The 18,091-nt window shown below is 40.1% G+C and overlaps 1 protein-coding gene across 2 annotated transcripts in view; it reads right to left on the minus strand.

The window, feature by feature from the left end:
* The window catches only part of AKAP13 (A-kinase anchoring protein 13), a 393,887-nt gene that overhangs the window by 150,425 nt on the left and 225,371 nt on the right, over positions 1–18,091 (minus strand). The window contains exons 6-8 of one of the 2 annotated variants that reach the window (XM_043982253.1): positions 14,259–14,451; positions 8,148–11,382; positions 3,777–3,898 (exon numbers count right to left, since the gene is read on the minus strand). In XM_043982253.1, coding sequence (XP_043838188.1) covers positions 3,777–3,898; positions 8,148–11,382; positions 14,259–14,451 — 3,550 coding nt within the window. Of the gene's footprint in view, positions 1–3,776; positions 3,899–7,004; positions 7,258–8,147; positions 11,383–14,258; positions 14,452–18,091 lie in introns of those variants that run through there. The other variant, XM_043982254.1, reaches the window with a different exon arrangement.

The following is an 18,091-nucleotide window of genomic DNA, read 5'->3' on the forward strand; positions in this document are numbered from 1 at the left end:
ACCAATTATATTGAAATGCAGTTATCAAAAAATATATATTTTTTAAAGTTCACAGATCCCAGGCTATGACCTCTGGTAGGAGAAAGAGCAGGGGGCTATGAAACAGGTAATTTTGATTTTTATCTTAGCTCTGTCAACTAATTAACTGTGTGACCTTGGGCAAATCACTGCTTTTCTGTATTCAAGTCTCCACATCTGTAAAATGAAGAGACAAAGTAATCTCAAAGGTCTCTTCCCACTCTAAATATTATGATTCTAATAATACTGAAGCCGAATTCAAATAATGCAACCTACATTTGTTTCCAAAAGGATAGTGTGTGGTTGATTTTATATTTTGCTTTCTTAGAACATTAGCTCAAAGAGCAGTAACTGCGTCATTGTTATATTTTAGTTACATATATAATACACACAGTAAAGCCAAAAATAATATGCAGCAAGAACCAAAAAGGATGAGGTAGGATCTTAACTGAGGTGACAGAACTAGGTGTACATAACTGGTTGAAGAAAATACAGAGCAAGAAGCAAGAAAGATAAGTGACCCCAAAATCAAAACTTGACTGAGGTAGAAATGAGGATGATTTAAATATGTTTACTACCGACAGCATTATCAACCACTGCAAAAAAGCAAATAATAGTAGCATCATGGTAAAACTGATGAAAGTTTCAACAATAATGTGACATTTATTTATTATTTTAATATATATTTTTCTCTCAAATTTTGTAAGGTTTACCTTAAGCAAAAAAAATACTCAAGATTAGCTTTGCTCAAGATCTTTTAGTTAGAAACTTAGAGGATTAAAGAGTTGCACATGCTTTCCCTAAGTACATATGCAAACATTAACTTTGGTACTACCTTTGTAATTTCTTCATGAACCTTAATTTCCAGCATTAATAACCTCAAAAGGGCTATTTTCCAGTTTTATGAAACAACCAGTTTAAGAAAACAAATAAAAACATAACTTTTATTATCTACTATAAATGTAGTTCATTTTATATTCTAGGAAGTCCATTCTATAAATGAATGAATGAATAAATAAATGAATAGATAAATGATAGATAGATAGATAGATAGACAGACAGACAGATGGATAGATGATACCTATGCTTATCTCCCTAAAGGACACAAACCAAGGAGACTGCCACAAAGAAACTAAATGAAGTAGGAAGCCCTTCACTTTCATTCCTCAGCTAGCTGATATAAATTAGCCACCATCATGGCTTCTTAAGACAACAGGAAAAGTCCAAGAATTTCAGCTTCTTTCTGTGCATCACATTTGGACACAGTGATTCAGTGAAGTAATGAGTAGCCAACACATGGAGACAGCATGTGTCAGAAAGAGTGGATTTTATTATATTAAACTAATGCCACTTCACCCACAAGTTCAGTTGACTCCCTTCATACTATAAGGGCAGAAGAATTCCTAAAAGTAGAAGTGATCTTTTAGTTAATCTAATCAGTTTCTTCATTTTATGGAGAAAGAAGTTGACTCTAGATAAGTTAACTAGAATGAGGTTACATAGCTAGTTAATAGCACAACCATTACTTTTGTCTTCCAAACTTTTCTACACATACTTAAAAATATATACTTCTAAGACCACCCCCCCTACTTATATCCTCCATACACAGTTTCATTCTCTTAATTCTTATATCCAAAATAGGCCTCTATATTTTTCACTCTGCTAATTTCTTGAAAATATGGCAGTGCAAAGAGTTAAAAGAAATCTGCTTTTGGGGAAAATTATGTTAAGGCTGTGTGTCCTTTCAATGCACAGGACCAGGATAAGTTGGCTGTGGTTTGGCAGAGCAATAGGGAAGAAAAGAAGGCTGTCAGATTTTATCTTATTGCAGCAGGCTGGTTAATGCAGAAAGCCTCAACTATTTAGAATCTACCTTCTTCAAGTCTCACTAATATTTGCTGTCTCAATCAACAGAATATGCAGATAGACACAAAGCAGATGCCATGGGTATATACTAATGTATGGCACGGAGCTCAGCATGGGCGGCCAACTCAACCTCCCAAGTTTTCATCTCCTCTATGCTTGACTCTGAGCGAGTCATGTGACCTCCCACGTCCCATTCTTCCTTTTGTAAAACTGAGACATAATGTCCCACCATGGAGAGAAAGTTGCCTCTATCAACACCAAAAACTTGAATCAAAAAGCTGGGGTGATTTTTTTTCCTTTGGTCTTACATTTGGTTTCTTTAAAGTGAGCCAAAGAATAATTAGATGATCAGCTTCATCAGAAAGCAAGGAGCCCAGGGCAAAATGTCAAGCTGAATTTAGACACCTTCATTTGCTGCCTAAAGAGTTTGGATAGGCTGTAATAAGAGAAGCACAAAATTCAAGAATGTTAGGGTCTTCCCCTAACCCCTACACTGAGAAACACACAAACACATGCAGATGTGTGTATGTATGCACATGTAAATATACGTATGAGTGTCTCCTTTTCTTTCCTAGGGCAAAAGCCACTTTGAAATAATTCCCTCTATATGAAGACACCCATGTATTAGTCATGAGTATTATTTATAATAAGTAGTAGGTTAGAAGAGTCAGCACCTTTATACCACAATACTAGAATAAAGTAAAGCTTGTCTACCTGGATATATATATATACCTGAGACAGACTAGAAAGCATAGTTCCCCTGTTAGCTTATTATGGTAACTCAAGGAGTAAAAATTCACTCAGACTCCTACAGAAGAAACACTTAATTAGGGGCAGCTAGGTGGCGCAGTGGATAGAGCACTGGCTCTGGAGTCAGGAGTACCTGAGTTCAAATCCGGCCTCAGACACATAACACTTACTAGCTGTGTGACCCTGGGCAAGTCACTTGACCCCAATTGCCTCACTTAAAAAAAAAAAAAAAGAAACACTTAATTGAGTGGTAGCTCTAGCTAAAGATAATGATGCATTTGGAGCAGCACTATTTAGCTTAGTTTCAAGATTTCTTCTACCTTTCTAATTATTTGTTTGACAAGAAGGGCCTCAGCCTTGGAGCAAACAACTTGTGCTCCCATGTCAAAATTTCTTCTGTTTCAAAATATAACAGCATTACAAAAATTTTTCCCCAAATCCTAGGGCCTTAAAGTAAACAAATTGCCACCACCACCATCTACTAATAAGCCTTTCAATCTGCCATCACTAAAAATAGTCCCTTCTTCACTTCAGAGTTGACATTTTTTTTAAATTTTTTATTTACTTTTTATTTATGGGGCAATGGGGGTTAAGTGACTTGCCCAGGGTCACACAGCTAGTAAGTGTCAAGTGTCTGAGGCCGGATTTGAACTCAGGTACTCCTGAATCCAGGGCCGGTGCTTTATCCACTGCGCCACCTAGCTGCCCGGAGTTGACATTTTTTGACTTAAATATTTTTGCCATTGTCAAAGGTTTCTACATAGGCACAGGGGAGTATGAAGTTAAAGATAAGATTTTGTGCTTCCTGCCCAGGCTAATTTCTAATACCTCTCATTTTGTCAAAACTGGAACTATGACATATTTGGAGAAACATAAATAGCACAGGGAAAAAATTCTTTCCTATAAAATCTCTGAAGAATTCATGTTAGGAGATGAAACTTTGATGTGAAATATCTGGGTGATAAAAGCTTAACTTTATCACTGTGTCCACATTAATAATGCAATAAGGGAAGTCCAAAAAGGAAAACACTGTCCACAGGAAAAAGAGATCTAATAAGGCTATGAATCAGAATCAGCAGACCAGGCTAATAATTAGCCAAACTAATATTCTATTCCCATAGAGCCTTGTCAATGCCACTTACCATTTGGGTCTTTATCATGGGCTTTGTCTTGTGTTTAGCTACATCCATTTCTTCAGAAATTGAGACCTCCCTGGAATTATCCAGAAAATCCACTTCATCTTCTGCTTTCATGTCTGGCATTTCTGAAGAGACACAAGGGGTTTGTAAAGTGCATTTGAAAATCGGATTCCTTTGCCTTTCTGTTTACACAACAGACTGCTGTTTTCATTTGTTTGATTTCTTTCTGCTTTTGTTTTAAATAGAAAAGTATTCTTTCAGCAGTTGGTTTTGTTTCTGACACTACTAGGCTGCTCATTTTCCAAACAGTAATGGAGATGTTCCTGACCAAAACAAACCATGGGAATGTAGCATGCTCATGGAGAAAAGTTAATAAGAGTATCGAGAAAGCACTAGCTGAAGGTATTGACACATAACCAGTGCCCAGTAAAGTGTCAGGAATATAGTAGGCATTTAAACATTTGCTGAATAATAGTCAAACTTCCATTTTTACTATTGACTTTCATGAAAAATAAGGTACCTCTCATTTGGTTTGAGAAAATGCATCAATCATTCGATCAAGAAGTATTTACTAAGCCCCATGCTATATGCTAGGCACTGAGCCAGGTGCTAGGGATACAAAGATAAATTCCTTAAGTGAGGTAACCATGCCTACCACCATCTGGAAAGGCAACGGACATTTACACAAGAAGTGAGAGCAAAGGCTCACCCCGGCACTCGTCAGGATGAAACTAGCTGGGATAGGCTGAGCCTTCTCTACTCTACGATGGCTCTGTAACTTACTATGCACCAATCAATCCATTGCTGCTGTCTGTTTACATATATAAAATACATAAGACATACCTTAGCAAATGACTATGTTTCATGTCCTAACTTCACAAAGCCAAGACTGTACAAAATGGACACCATTACAATTTCACTGCTTAGACAATAAGTCTGAGAGGCACGTATAGCATGCTTTATTCTTAAAATATACCAATTTAATTATTTTCTCTTTGTCTTCAAGTTAACAAAGTGACAGGAATGCTGTATTTATTGGGGGAAAAAACACACCCAGCAGTATGTTCAATAGTGCACACTTTTGTAGTTCACAAATAGTGGTGGTTACTATTACCATTTATCACTGTTTGGGTCAGACAAAAACAGGAAGGAAGTGATCAAATGATACCCTAGAAAATTTAAGGATTCTGACACTTTCTTACATGGGACTGGCAAATCCACAAAACTGAACTCGATATTCCAAACATGAATTAGTAGATGACTATTAGAATAGACAACATGTAAGAGGCCTATAATTTTATGTGGAAAACTTGTTAATTCAGCATAAAAACCTCACTGAAGTCACTATCATAAAGGGAGATAGGACTCTTTATACAAAGGATATGGAGGTTGTTTTTAGCTGAAATTTTTTATTAAGATTTCATCCTATCAATCCACTGTAGCAATTTATAAAAGTGCTACACTGAAATGGAGCAAATTATGTTAGTGTGTATGCAAATATGCACGATATGCACATTATATACTCATATATACATATGTATATGACAAAATTTCATACAGCTTAGTAAGTATTAGATGATGAGCATATATCATACCCTTCACCTAGGGAAGCCAAATCTCTTGGAGTTTAAATGACACAGATTGGGGGCAGCTAGTCTGGAGTCAGGAGGACTTGAGTTCAAATCCAGCCTCAAACACTTGACACTTACTAGCTCTGTGACCCTGGGCAAGTCACTTAACTCTCACTGCCCCACCCCAAAACAAACCAAAACAAAACAAAATTACACAGATCAAATAAAATGAAAACACATACAGTACTTGAAGATGGAGATGCATCTCGGTCAGAAGTAACCTTTGAAAAATATTCAACCCTGATACTGCCTTTGCTGTATATAGGGTTTTGTGTAGGGTTTCTTTTGTGGGGAGGGCCTTTTTTGGTTTAATTCAGTACAACTTCACTTGTCTACACCCGTCAACTAAAAACATGTATGCATCTTGGCAAGTAGCCACCAGTCGTGACTATAAACAGATAGTGAATGTATACTGAGACCTAAACTGTAAGACAGATCTGGGTCAGCCATAAACCACCCAATTTCCCAAAGCACAACCTAGGCAAATGTTTACACCTCTTTCCTAAAGCTGGAAATTTTGTGGGGTTTTTTTTCCTTCTTGTTTCTCCCCATCTGAGTAAGGTTTTTCTTTGGTCTCCTAAAGAACAGCCTGACAACACAAACTAATACATACAGCAGTTAAAGAGAACATGAACCTTTTAACTTTGCCATACTTTAATCCCCAAAGGATAACTAATTCTATGACCTTTAAATGAATGTCTAATAACCCCCTTTACTGTTAGGTCACATTTAGCTGCCTGACTTCAGAATTAACATGTGATCAGCTAACAGTTCCCTATTCCAAGAAGGAAGTGGCAATTCCCTCATTACTGGGTATTTCTTTCTACAGCTGGGGCTGGGACAGAACTAAAGATACACCTTCCCTATTGGCACAGCAATCTCTACCTTGACAAACTTATTTATCTACTTTGGCTACTTAAAGCCTTCTCTTAAGAAAACTGCTTAGGCTCTCCCCTCTATTTTGGGGTTGTCAACACATAACTTTAAATTTTCTGTTCCTCTTTAATTCTTGCCTAAACCTTCCAGATTTTCTCTCTATAGTTTCTACATACAGTGCAACATGTGAAAAATCAATGTAGCTCACCCACTCTTCATTTAAAATCTCAGCCACTGAGCTGGAAAAAGCAGTAATTCCAACCCATGTGTCCCAAGAAGCAGCATTAGAAAGAAATGAACACTCAGGCATCAGCTTACAGTCCCTCCTGTTCTAGTGAAATGTTAACCGGCCATAGACCCCAAAATAGACTCCTCTACTTTTTTTTTAAAGACAGCTTCTGATTCATATTAGAAGTCCTGAAATAACAGCCAACAACTTTCCATCTCTAAATATCTGAAACCCCAAAACTTTCAAAAACTGAAACCTCTAAAATGTCTGGAATACACATATTCAGTTACAAAACTGAAAACCAGAAAAGAGAAAAACCTTCCCTTAAGGGAACGCAGCTGTAAAGTATTACTATAGTAAGGAACACAGCTAATGCTTGACATGACATTGGTTCTTTCTTCTACCGTTTTACCTCTACCCACTCCATTTTTGTTTGTGCCATTTTCAATATCCCGGGGGGACAGGGCGGGGAGGAATACAGAGAAGACTTCTTACCTAATTCTTAAGAGCAAAAATAAATAACATCTAGTCAGCACAAAGGTAGCTCTTCCTTTCTGTGCTCCGGCAACAGGTAATCAGGCAAAGTCCGGACCAAACTGGCCTTAGGATCTCAAGAGGTAAAACTGTCCTCGGCTTCCACTTTTGTCCCAACTTACAAATACATGAGGTTATGCTGGAATGGCCCCTTTCCACTGAACGGTGGTTTCTATTTACTGTTTCTGGACATGGTTACCCATTGATTGAAGAGGTCGCTGTGTGAGCAATCTCCTCACTGCAGCTGCTTCACCCAGATAAGTGGACGAAAGGTTTGCCCTATGACAGCACGCTACAAGGATGAGGCTCAGCGGAAATCCTGTGCAGGGAACCCCCTTCTGCCCAGCCCCCATCCCCACACCCTCCACAAGGCTCTGAATTCCAGGACTGCTGCATTTAAGTCAATAGACAATGTGACTGGAGGTTTTCTTCACAGGCAGGAAGAGGAGGGTGTTTTGTTGTTGTTTTTCCCTCTTTGCTCTCCTACCATGACCTAATACCACCATTTAGGAAGCTGGACTGCTAGTTTGAAAGGACACTTAACAGCTGTGGCTTACTACTATAGCGAAAGCTTCTCTATGACCCCAGCTATTTTCTCTGAACCTAAACTGACAAAGAAGGAGGGAAAGGAACAAGTCAGCTTCAGATACATAAGGACCCTGTTCCCAACACTCTCCTTGTTGCCTCACATGAAATACTCCAAACATAAGGCCAGCCTAATATTTGCTTTGGCAAGATGAGTTAAATCATGTGAATAAAACCTCTGTAGAAGCCCCAACTTGAGCTCTATTTATCTGTCACTGAGGCACTGTCTTCCAGGTTTAGAAAACTGCAAAGTTTATGTGTGTACCAGGCATCAGAACTAACAGGTGATCAGGCAAACCATGCAAAGTTTAAAGCGATCCAGCTAAGAATCAGGCTAAAGCAAAATCTCTTACATCACAAATATGACTGCATGGATGTCGATTATTAAATTCTAAAGGAATAATTTTACTTAATGAATAACAAAAAAAATTCATGACATTTGACTGCCACACCTGAGACGCATTTGAAAAAAAGTTGCTCCTCAAATTTTACCTGGACTGCCCATTTCATCTTGCTTACCTGCCACAGGTTCAGGTCCTTGGGAGGGTCCAGGGACTTTTTCCTGCTCCTCTCCTCTGGTTACTCGCACTTCTGAGTTTACAACTGATTCTCCTTTGGCCGGTCCACCTCGTAGAGTCACGCAAGGCCCTGCCACAGCAGCAGTTTTCTCTAGCTCCTCAGGAATGGGGTTTGGCTCAGGAGCATCACACTGTGGAGGAGGACTACCCTCTCCCATGGTGACTGCCCCACCTGTAGCTCTCACTTTTTCAAGGATCGTACCCACCAAGTGGTTGGCAGCCTCCTCTATCAGGTTTTCTCTCTCCAGTGAATTTGCAGCATCAGTCTGACTAGGCAGACTCTGAGAGGGAACATCTTGGGAGCTTGTCTTTTGTTCATCACCATCCCCATCTCCATCAGGCAAGGTTTCCTTGGTTTTGTCCACACAAGGTGCGGCATCGCCCTCACCCGCCAAGGGCACCGTGTCCCCAGTGACGTCGTTCTCACAGGGCAGCAGCTCTTCGGCAATGGGCTGCAGTAACACCCTTGGTACCATACTGTCTAGCTCTGCTTCCTTCAGATGTCTTGCTGTGGGGATGGTTTCATCTACCTCCCCTTTCTCCTTCCTAGCAGGAAGAATTTCTGTGATTACAGTTTCCTCCTCCAGGATCTCACCTTCTGGTGGGGCTCCTGGTAGGCCCAAGACTATATCATTCTCTTGGGCCGCCATGTTTTTCTGCACCAGAACATCCTGGTGGCCACCAGACAGTTCCTTTGTCCCCAACACAGAAGGATCCTGGGTAGCCTCCTCTCTGGAACCCACAGTTACATTTCCACTCCCTTCACAAGAGGAGGACTCCCTTTTAGACTGAGTCTCCTTTACTTCGGGTTTTTCAGCCACTGCTTTTTCCCTGTCACAAAGCTCAGATCCACCTCGTTCTGGGCCAGCTTCAGTTTTGTCTGTCTCTGACGGCAATGGCAAACAGCACTCTACAGAGCCTAATGTCCCCTGCCCGTCTGCAGACAAACCGGCTTCTGATGGCACCTGACACTGTACAGCTGTGCTTTGCTCGGCTTGCAGTGAAACTTTGGTAGCCACTTCCTTGTTTTGTTCGGGTTCTGCATTGAGAATGGCAGAGGGTGTGCCCGACGAATTATTATTGTGTTTAAGTATTTTGCCCTCAGCACACAAGGCTAAGACAGGTTGATCACCAAGTTCTGAGGACTCTTCTCCAGGAGGTGGCGTCTCCTCTTTAGGCAAGGAAACTGAACAAAGTGCATCCTCTTTAGTTATGGAACAAGTGGCTACTTTGCTCTCTTTATCTTGTTCCTGAGCTACAGTGCTTTCTGGCCCCACCATCTCCTTGTCTGCCCTGGACAAAACTGAATTAGCAGGCAAAGGGGTTGTCCTTTTACTGGGTGCAGAACAATCCGATTCTAACACATCCACCGTCTTGTCATTAAGACCTTCAACCACACTGTCCCCTTCTACAGAACTGGAATTTCCCATACTTAGCTGAGGATCAGGATCAGGAAAAAAAGATGGCAGGCTTGCCGAGCTGTCTTCTGTCGTCAGTTTGTCGGGCACACAGAGCTCCGGTGCTGGGCCACAGCTATATTCTTCTGTCTTTTTTTCAGGAGTTGCTGTTCCCTTTTCTTGCTGGGAGGGAACAAAAGAAATCACATCATCTTCAGTTACTGATTCAACCCATGGCCTGTCTGGCTGAGCAAAATTATTTTCAGATGTCATTGCCTCATCCAGTATAAAACTTTCTTTTGCTTCGATCAAGGCTCGATGAGGAGGTGAAATTGATTTATGTCTGGGTGGTGAAGGAGTGTCCAGTTTTAAATCTTGTGTGAAGGTGTCTTTATTTAAAACTGCTATAGAACAGGGGACTTCAGGTCCCTGGTTATCTCCTCCAGGATCAGAGACTCCCCCACTCACAAATAATTCTTTCGTCTGAACCTCAGCAGGTGTACATGGGGAATTTCTCTTCACATCCTTGGACTGGTTGGGTTCGCCATCCTTACTCTCTGTCTCCATGTCTCCACAAGGAGTCACTGAATTCTGTTTACGTACAGAATCAAAACTAAATTTGTCCTCTTCCGTTGTGCAGCAGATGGTTGATTCAATTTCCTGATCTTGGTCTTGAGCTAAGATGCCTTTTGATGTCTGGTTCAAAACTGGCTCTTTTTCTGGGCTGGCCAAAGTTGAATCAGAAGGTGAGCCTGTCTCACACATGCCGGTTAAAGAAGAATCCATTTCTAACTCTGCCAATACCTCCTCTTGACCAGTGGTATCTTTTTCTAAAGATGAAATGATCAGGGGGTGTTGATCCCCAGCCGCCTGGTTCTCAGCTACAGGATCTGAGTTCTCTTTGCTACTTCTGCTTGAAGTTTCAGTTCCTGGCACAGTTTCTTTAGTAAGGGGTTCTCCTTTACCCACTGTAGATGAAGCCTGAAGATATTCATTGCTGTCTAAGGAACTTGGAGAGTCAATACCATTTGGTACACTCAGCTCCTCCTCAGCGTCACCGTTTCTTTCTACATCAGAGGTTTCAGCTCTGCTGACACTGGGGCTCTTATTAAGTCTATCAGTTTTACTTTCCTGCATTTCAGACACACTTTTCTGGACAGTGGCCTCAGGGCTTGTGAGATCGCATTTCACTTTTTCTGTTGTTTCTGGAGTTGCACACTCTGCCTCTGAACTGGTGACCCCTTTAGCCTCAGGGACATTTTGGTCTTGACTCTGTTCACTGATATGTACTTCCCCTGTGGCACCATCTTCACTGTTCATATGTTCATGGTCCAAAACAGTGCCAGGAGATGTCATTCCAGTTTGCTCATTTGTATTTCCACAGGATGGAAGGTCTTCTGTGTTATTCATGCTAGCAGGTGTACTCTGTAGGCATCTGTCTTTCTCTGATACAATCTCGGAGACTATAAATGGTCCTGGCTCCACCTCGACCCCTTTTCTCTCAAGGTCTTTATCTTTCCTCCTACAGGAACAATCTGTGTTCCCTTTGCTCATTGGTCTTGACAGATCACATGACTTTTCATCCAATCTAACTGGGTCCCCTTTGTAGTCAGGGTTGTCCATGCCTCCAAGTGGAACAGATTGCTGCTGATCTCCTAAGGGAGCCTCGATGCTGGAAAGATGTTGGCCATCCTCATCCAGGACACTGTGAGCAAGTGGAGGATCCTGTGATGTTATCATTAAGGGGATACGGTCCTCTGTCTGTCTGAAGTTTGTTTTCTGCAAAGGCAAAAGAAAATGTCAGCAATATAAACTTCAACATATAGCTACACATGTTCTAAGGGAATGCATGCAACAGTCACATCTGACAGCACTCACTATATTGTAAGGTGGCTGAAATCTATCTAAAACTCAATCTTATACTTACTCTTACTTTTCTCTCCCATACCTGCATAGTCACCAGGATCTTAAAAGCTGTTCATGATACTCAAGACTACTATTTCCGGGAATTAAATATGAGCTTTTTAAAAAGAGTTGGATTAAATTTTAACCCCGAAGTCTTGGAAAAATGTATGTCTGAATACTGGGTCAGATGAACACCCTGGGTAAAATGCTCTTTAGGCTTCTTCTCCAAGGGATACATATTACTTCCAATTTCCTTCATCTATTCCAAACACAAACCAATTTGCAAATTTGCCAAATTCCCCTAGTTCTAAGGTGTAGCTAAATTACCAGATGCCCCAAATATTTATTGAAATATTATAACGCCCTTTAATCCTTCAAAGAAACTCCACCCTATCCATCTTCCAGCAGGATAGGGTTGACATGAGTCTTTCTTAAAGGCTACAAAGTTTTTAAAAATTGCTGTTCATTAAACAACTTTAAGTGTAGGCTAATAATTTTAGCCTTAGCAGTTGTTGCCAAACATCTTTCACCTTTTTTGGGGGGGAAAAGCTTCTCTGTGTTAGTTAACATGCTATATTTCAAATATAGAAACTTACATGTTTCCTGTTCAACTCCTGAGCCTTACCCATTCTCAAATGAAAGTAGTATGAATGTGTCACAATGGACTGAACTAGAAATCACACTTATGTTTTCCTCTTGGCTCAACATCTGGTGCACTCCACAACCTCGTACTCATTTGACTGCCTCAATTTCCCTATTGGCATACTGGGGCTTCAGGATTTTTAATAAAAGTTAGCTAATGTATAATCATAAAACATGTTCTGAATATTAAAGTAATAATGATAAGTGGTTTTCTTTGGGAACCTCAGTGTTGTGACCTTCCAACTTCCCTTCCCTTCAAAAGGCTGTGTACATGAATCAGTTGTAGGTTCTACCACAAGTGGTAGCAGTTCATTGCTCATTAGGTCACAAGAAACAAAAGTACATCAATGGTTAAGTTGGCTTCAGGGCAACAATAATCTATCAAATGTCTGGAAGAAAAAACAGATGACTAAACTGATTCAAGAGTGCTGAGCGTTTCTACATTATGCAAATGGCCTAAGGAAGGTGGTTGTCCCACTCGCCTCCTTCTAGTCCATCTGTCTTATCCACAGTGAACATCACTTTAGCACTTTCAAGAGCACAGCTTCAACTGAACTGTCGATTGTCTTATGGAAAGAGACCTAAAAAAAGATGCCTGTTTCCGGGGAGCAAATGCAGGCAAAAACAAAAGTGATTCTTGTTCTGGGATAAGCCTGACTCTGAAAGGGCAGAGGCGGAGACACCATACGTCCATGGGATGAAGTCACCAGGCCTAATGGGCTGAACAATGATGCCTGTTCCAAAGGAAGCCTCTGGTATTTCAATGGCCCTGAATAAACCTAAATTAAATAATCGCAAAGCTGCTTTCCAAAATCAAATCAAATCAAATCAATGCTGAATAAAACCTGGATGGAATAAGAACATAAACTTAGTTTTTCAGATCATTTATGAAAAATATAACTAGCAAGTCTGTATTATTTGGTTTCTTAACAGCAATTTTCATTGAAAAAGACAAACATATATGATAAAAGTAGTTGGCTTTAAGTGATTTTTCAGCTTTACAAATACAACTTAATATAGCCATAAAATGAAAAAATCCAAAATCATCTTGATTTAGTGAAATTTTAAAAATTTGTATCAACTATCTTGGAAAATATGTTGTATATTTCAACTTTCAAAGTCAAACCAATATGTTTCCTTTATATAGCTCTTAAGTTCTGCTATGACTAAATACCATATATCTAGTCATTGCTTGGGTTACTTGGCAAAGGCCAATCAGAACCAAAACGTTATTATATTTGAGACATGAAAACAAGGTCCAAAAACTTATCATACATAAACACAAGAGTCATTTGCAAACACTGATCACTCGCCAATTTTTCTAGCTTTAAAAGCTCCAAGATCCAATTTAAACTTCCCATATTTGGCATTTAGAACTCCATACAACCTGGCTCCCTCCTCCCCTTTTTGTCTTTTTACAGTTTACTCTCCTCCACAAGCTCTAAGATCCAGCACTGTTGGAGTAGTAAAAGTTCTTCAAACATGACACTCCATGTCTGTTACTGTGCTTGCCTTTTGCACTGGCTGTTCTGAATACCTGGGATATTCTCCCCCTTCCCTTCCAATCCCTTAGTTTTCCTGGCTTCCTTCAAGACTTGGCTCAAATCCCACCGTCTGCAGGAGGTCCCTCCCAGTTCCTACACCTAATAATGCCTTTCTTTCTCAGACTGCTTTCTCTCTACTTGGTATAAATCTTGCCTCAGACACTTATTAACTGTAGGACCCTAGGCAAATCACCAGATCTCTCTTGCTCTCAATTCCTCATCAGTAAAATAGGGGGAATAATAATAGCACTGATCTCACAATACTGTACAGAGAGAACATATGTTAAATGCTTTGCAAACCTTAAAGCATCATATAAATGCTAGCTATTATCAAATCTTTTGTATACACCTTGTTATGTGCATGTTATCTCCCCAGGTAGAATAAAAATTTCTTGAGAAGAGGGACTGTTTTTACCTTTTTTTGTATCCTTATTACTTAATACAGTGACTAGCATATAGTAAGTGCTTAATAAATGCTTGTTGACTGAGTGAATGTCCTACATCTAATTAAAATTAGTTTTACTAAAAGGTCAAAGGCTTGCGAGATGGATTGTTTCTCCTCACCATGAGCTGCTGCTGGATGTTCATGAGCTTAAATATATGCCCTGTCCTCCTGTCTCTGGGATGTAGGGATTCCTCATCTGATTCAGACGTCAATGTGTAAATGTCCAACTCTCGGTGATGTCTCACAGAGCAGTCCCCATAAGGTATTTCATAGGACAAACTGCTCCAGGAGTCAGGTTCTCCAGCATTCTCCCTGAAAGCAAACAATCTCAGGTTAATACATAAATTATAGCTGCCAGACAGTAGGCTTAGAGCTACAGCTGTGGATCTTGGCTTAAATTACTGATCTAACTGATTACCTTTTGCAGAAGCAGTTCCATAGGGACCTGATCTTACATGCTTTACTTACATGCAAACATATACATCTATCCCACCCCTCACCCACTGTAGCAAGAGTCCACAAACAGGTTAATTGGGGGAAACTGGGCGGGGGGCGGGAGAAATCAGGGACCATTCCCAGGAAGATCAGAAGCAGCCTTGGGTTCTTGAAATGGTTAATACTCTGCTAATGAGCAATGAGGAAGTACAAGGAGGTGACTTTTGGTTTGGTTACCCATAGAAACATAGCTTACAAGAATGACTCTTCTGTGTATTATTTGATACCTTGGGCTTATTTCAAATGACAGAGGAGGCAGGGGCCCCAGTGCATGTAGGGGATATTTGAGGAGAAGGAAGCACCCTCCTCTTTCCTCCCCTTCTCCCCTCCCCCTGCACACACAAATTCCCAATGTCAACTAAACAGAGAAATACTATTGACTATTCTGTTCTTGTCAACATGACCATTCAACATTGTTTTATACATAGAAACTGTTTCCAAGCAACTCAAAGTGCTTTAAATTATATTTTAAAATATCCGAATATTCTAAGATAATATAATTATAAATAAATATATCAAACAGAACCATCTTTGTGACATAGCAAAGAGACGGTAGTATATAACAAGACATGTCTGTGACGGCATCCAAAGAGAAAGATCTTTCCATCCTACTAGTCCTCTCTGGGGTTAATATTCTGCTTTTCCAAAAGTTAAGAATCACGTAATCAATGAGCAAACATTTATTTAGTGCGAGTCATTGAGCTAGGTGATAGGAATATACAGATGAAAATACAACAGTTTAAAAAACAAGAAGCTCACAGTACATTCCAATGAGGGGAAACCACCCTTTCAGTCATTCAGTTTCTTAACCTACGTGGCATCCTCCAAATCCCCGATCTCTTATCACCAATCCCCCCCCCCCCCGCCCCAGCCATATTCAGTAAGTCACCAAGTTCTGTGGTTTCTTGCTTTTTAACTTCTCTCCTCTGAAAAGGCAACCAACTCAGTACAGGCTCTCCTGACTTTATGTCTAGACTATGGCAACAGCCTGTTGGTTGGTGCCCCTGCCTCAAGATCCTCCACACTCCAGAATCTCTTCCAGATTTTAAATTGATCACCCTATAGCACAGGTCTGACCATGCCATCCCTCTACTCCAGTAGCTTCCCATTACCTCCTGGATCAAATTTTAAAAATCATCTGGTTTTCAAAGTCCATCATAACCTAGCCCCTTCCTACACCTTACTCCCACTCACACACTTTAAAATCCAGAGATGTTGGCCTCCTGACTGCTCCCTGCGTAAGATACTCTTCCCAATTTGGAGCTTTCTCAATTTTGTCCCACATGTTCCTTTTCCTCTGCACCTCCTGGGTCTTCTTTCTTCCTTTAAGTCTCAGCCAAAGTCCGACCTTCTGCAAGATACCTTTCCAGTTCCTCTGTAATCTTAGTGCCTTCCCTCTGAGATTACCTCCAATTTATCTTGTATATCTCTTGTTTGTACACAGTCTTTTGTATATTGTTTTCCCCATTAGACCAGGAGCTCCTAGAGAAAAAATTGTTTTTTGTTTTTGTTTTCTTTGTTTTTTATACTTAGCACCATGCCTGACACGTAGTAGAATGAGAAAAACTTGAGGTACAAAACTATGAAAAAATAAGGAAAATTAGAGGCATGCTAATCTTCACAAGCTACTCATTAGTTTGTCAGGTTTAAAGTATTACATACTTTATATATACATACATTTCAGGCTTTTTGTTTTGTTTTGATTAGTTCTCTAGTACTGCTTCCTCACTTCACTCCAACCTTTGAGATCACTGTTTGTTCATTCTGATTCATCCCCCAAACCAGAATGATTAATGTTTCTCACTTACCCAGATCCTAGGAGAAGAGGATCTTTCAATAGAGCTCCTAACCTTACAACTTTTGCTCTCTACATATGCTCAATTGATTATTTAATCCATCCCACTGTTGCAATTATTAATACTGTGCAGATTACTTTTTAAGGTTTTAAAAAATAAATTTATTGATCTTTTATTCTTATGTCATCTACATATTCCTCTTCATCCTTCTCTGAGAGCCATCTCAAAGTAAAGTTTTTTTTAAAGAAAAAAAAAGGGGGCAGGGGATCAACAAAATTGATCAATATATTGAAAAACACTGATGATACATGCAGATGATGATTAACTTGATCCCTAACTAAAACCATTCTCCAAAGATTCTGTAATTTGTTTCTATTTGCCGATTATTTTAAAATCTTAGTGTCCCAAAAGGGCTTGAAAATGAAAACAAAACAAAACAAAACTAACACCAAAGTCATCTTCTCCTGCCTTTCTGTCTCCTCCAATCCAAGCCAACTCCTTAGTCTGGCTTTTCTTTACATCACTACATTTTCTTTGTTGTCCAAGCTTGAAGCTTTGAAAGGCACCTGTGATTCTTCCTTTCCTCTCTACATCCAATTGTTCAGTTGTTTCAGTCATGCCCGACTCTTCATGACCCCATTTGGGGTTTTCTTAACAAAGACACTGGAATGGTTTGCCATTTCCCTCTCCGGCTCATTTTACAGATAAGGAAACTGAGGCAAACCGGGTTAAGTGACTTTACTGGGCTCACACAGCAAGTCTAAGGCCAGATTTGAACTCAGAAAGATGTCTCTTCCTGACCCCAGGCCCAGCACTCTACCCACTGTGCCACCTAGCTGCCCTCTAACTGTAACAATTAGAATGACACCACCTGCTTGAGAGCTACTGTAGGAAAGCTCTGCCATGAGGAGATGGTGTCTGAGGGCAAGCCATGTGGTCAAGGTCCTTGGCGGCAGGAAGTGATGTTTGCTCGTGGGTACTGTCTATCAAGGCTACCAGCTAATCAACTTGAGGAGCCTCCCATTTCTGGGAGGAGGACACAAAGTAGGAAGTGGATGCTGGCAGAGGGCTTTTTACTCTTTTGGTTCCTGACCTCGCGGATGATGGGGTCTCTTAGAAATAGTTAGATTTTTACCTTTTTCTCTGATCCTAATGCTCTTTAATAAATACTTAAACACTTAAATACTCTTGCTAAAGCTTATAATTTATTGGCGACCACTCATTAGATTTTAGATAGACTAGCTAGAATTTTAGCGCCTTACAATCCAATGGAGCCTTATTAATTTCATATCTACAAACCCTCTTACATCTATTCCTCCTTTTCATTACCACTGGCATCAACTCTGTTCAGTTGCTAATTGGTTTGGGCTATTACAAAAACTTACTAGTTTTTTCCCCTTCAAATTTATTCTAAATATTTTTGGCACAGTACTAACCTTTCTGCAATCACAAGTTGACATGCTATCACTCCCTAACCTAGCACCTGTGAATGAATACCACTCTCTACAGAATAAAGTCCAAACTCTTTCAGATGGGATTTAAGGCCATCTATGATCTGACCCAGACTACACCTTCCCAGCTTGATCGTTATAACTTTTCCACGCTGGTCATTCCTCAAATATGTCTTGTATTTTCTGCTTTTATTTATAGCACTCTCTTTG

The sequence above is a fragment of the Dromiciops gliroides genome, chromosome 2 (genome assembly GCF_019393635.1).
Source record: "Dromiciops gliroides isolate mDroGli1 chromosome 2, mDroGli1.pri, whole genome shotgun sequence".
Taxonomy (NCBI): domain Eukaryota; kingdom Metazoa; phylum Chordata; class Mammalia; order Microbiotheria; family Microbiotheriidae; genus Dromiciops; species Dromiciops gliroides.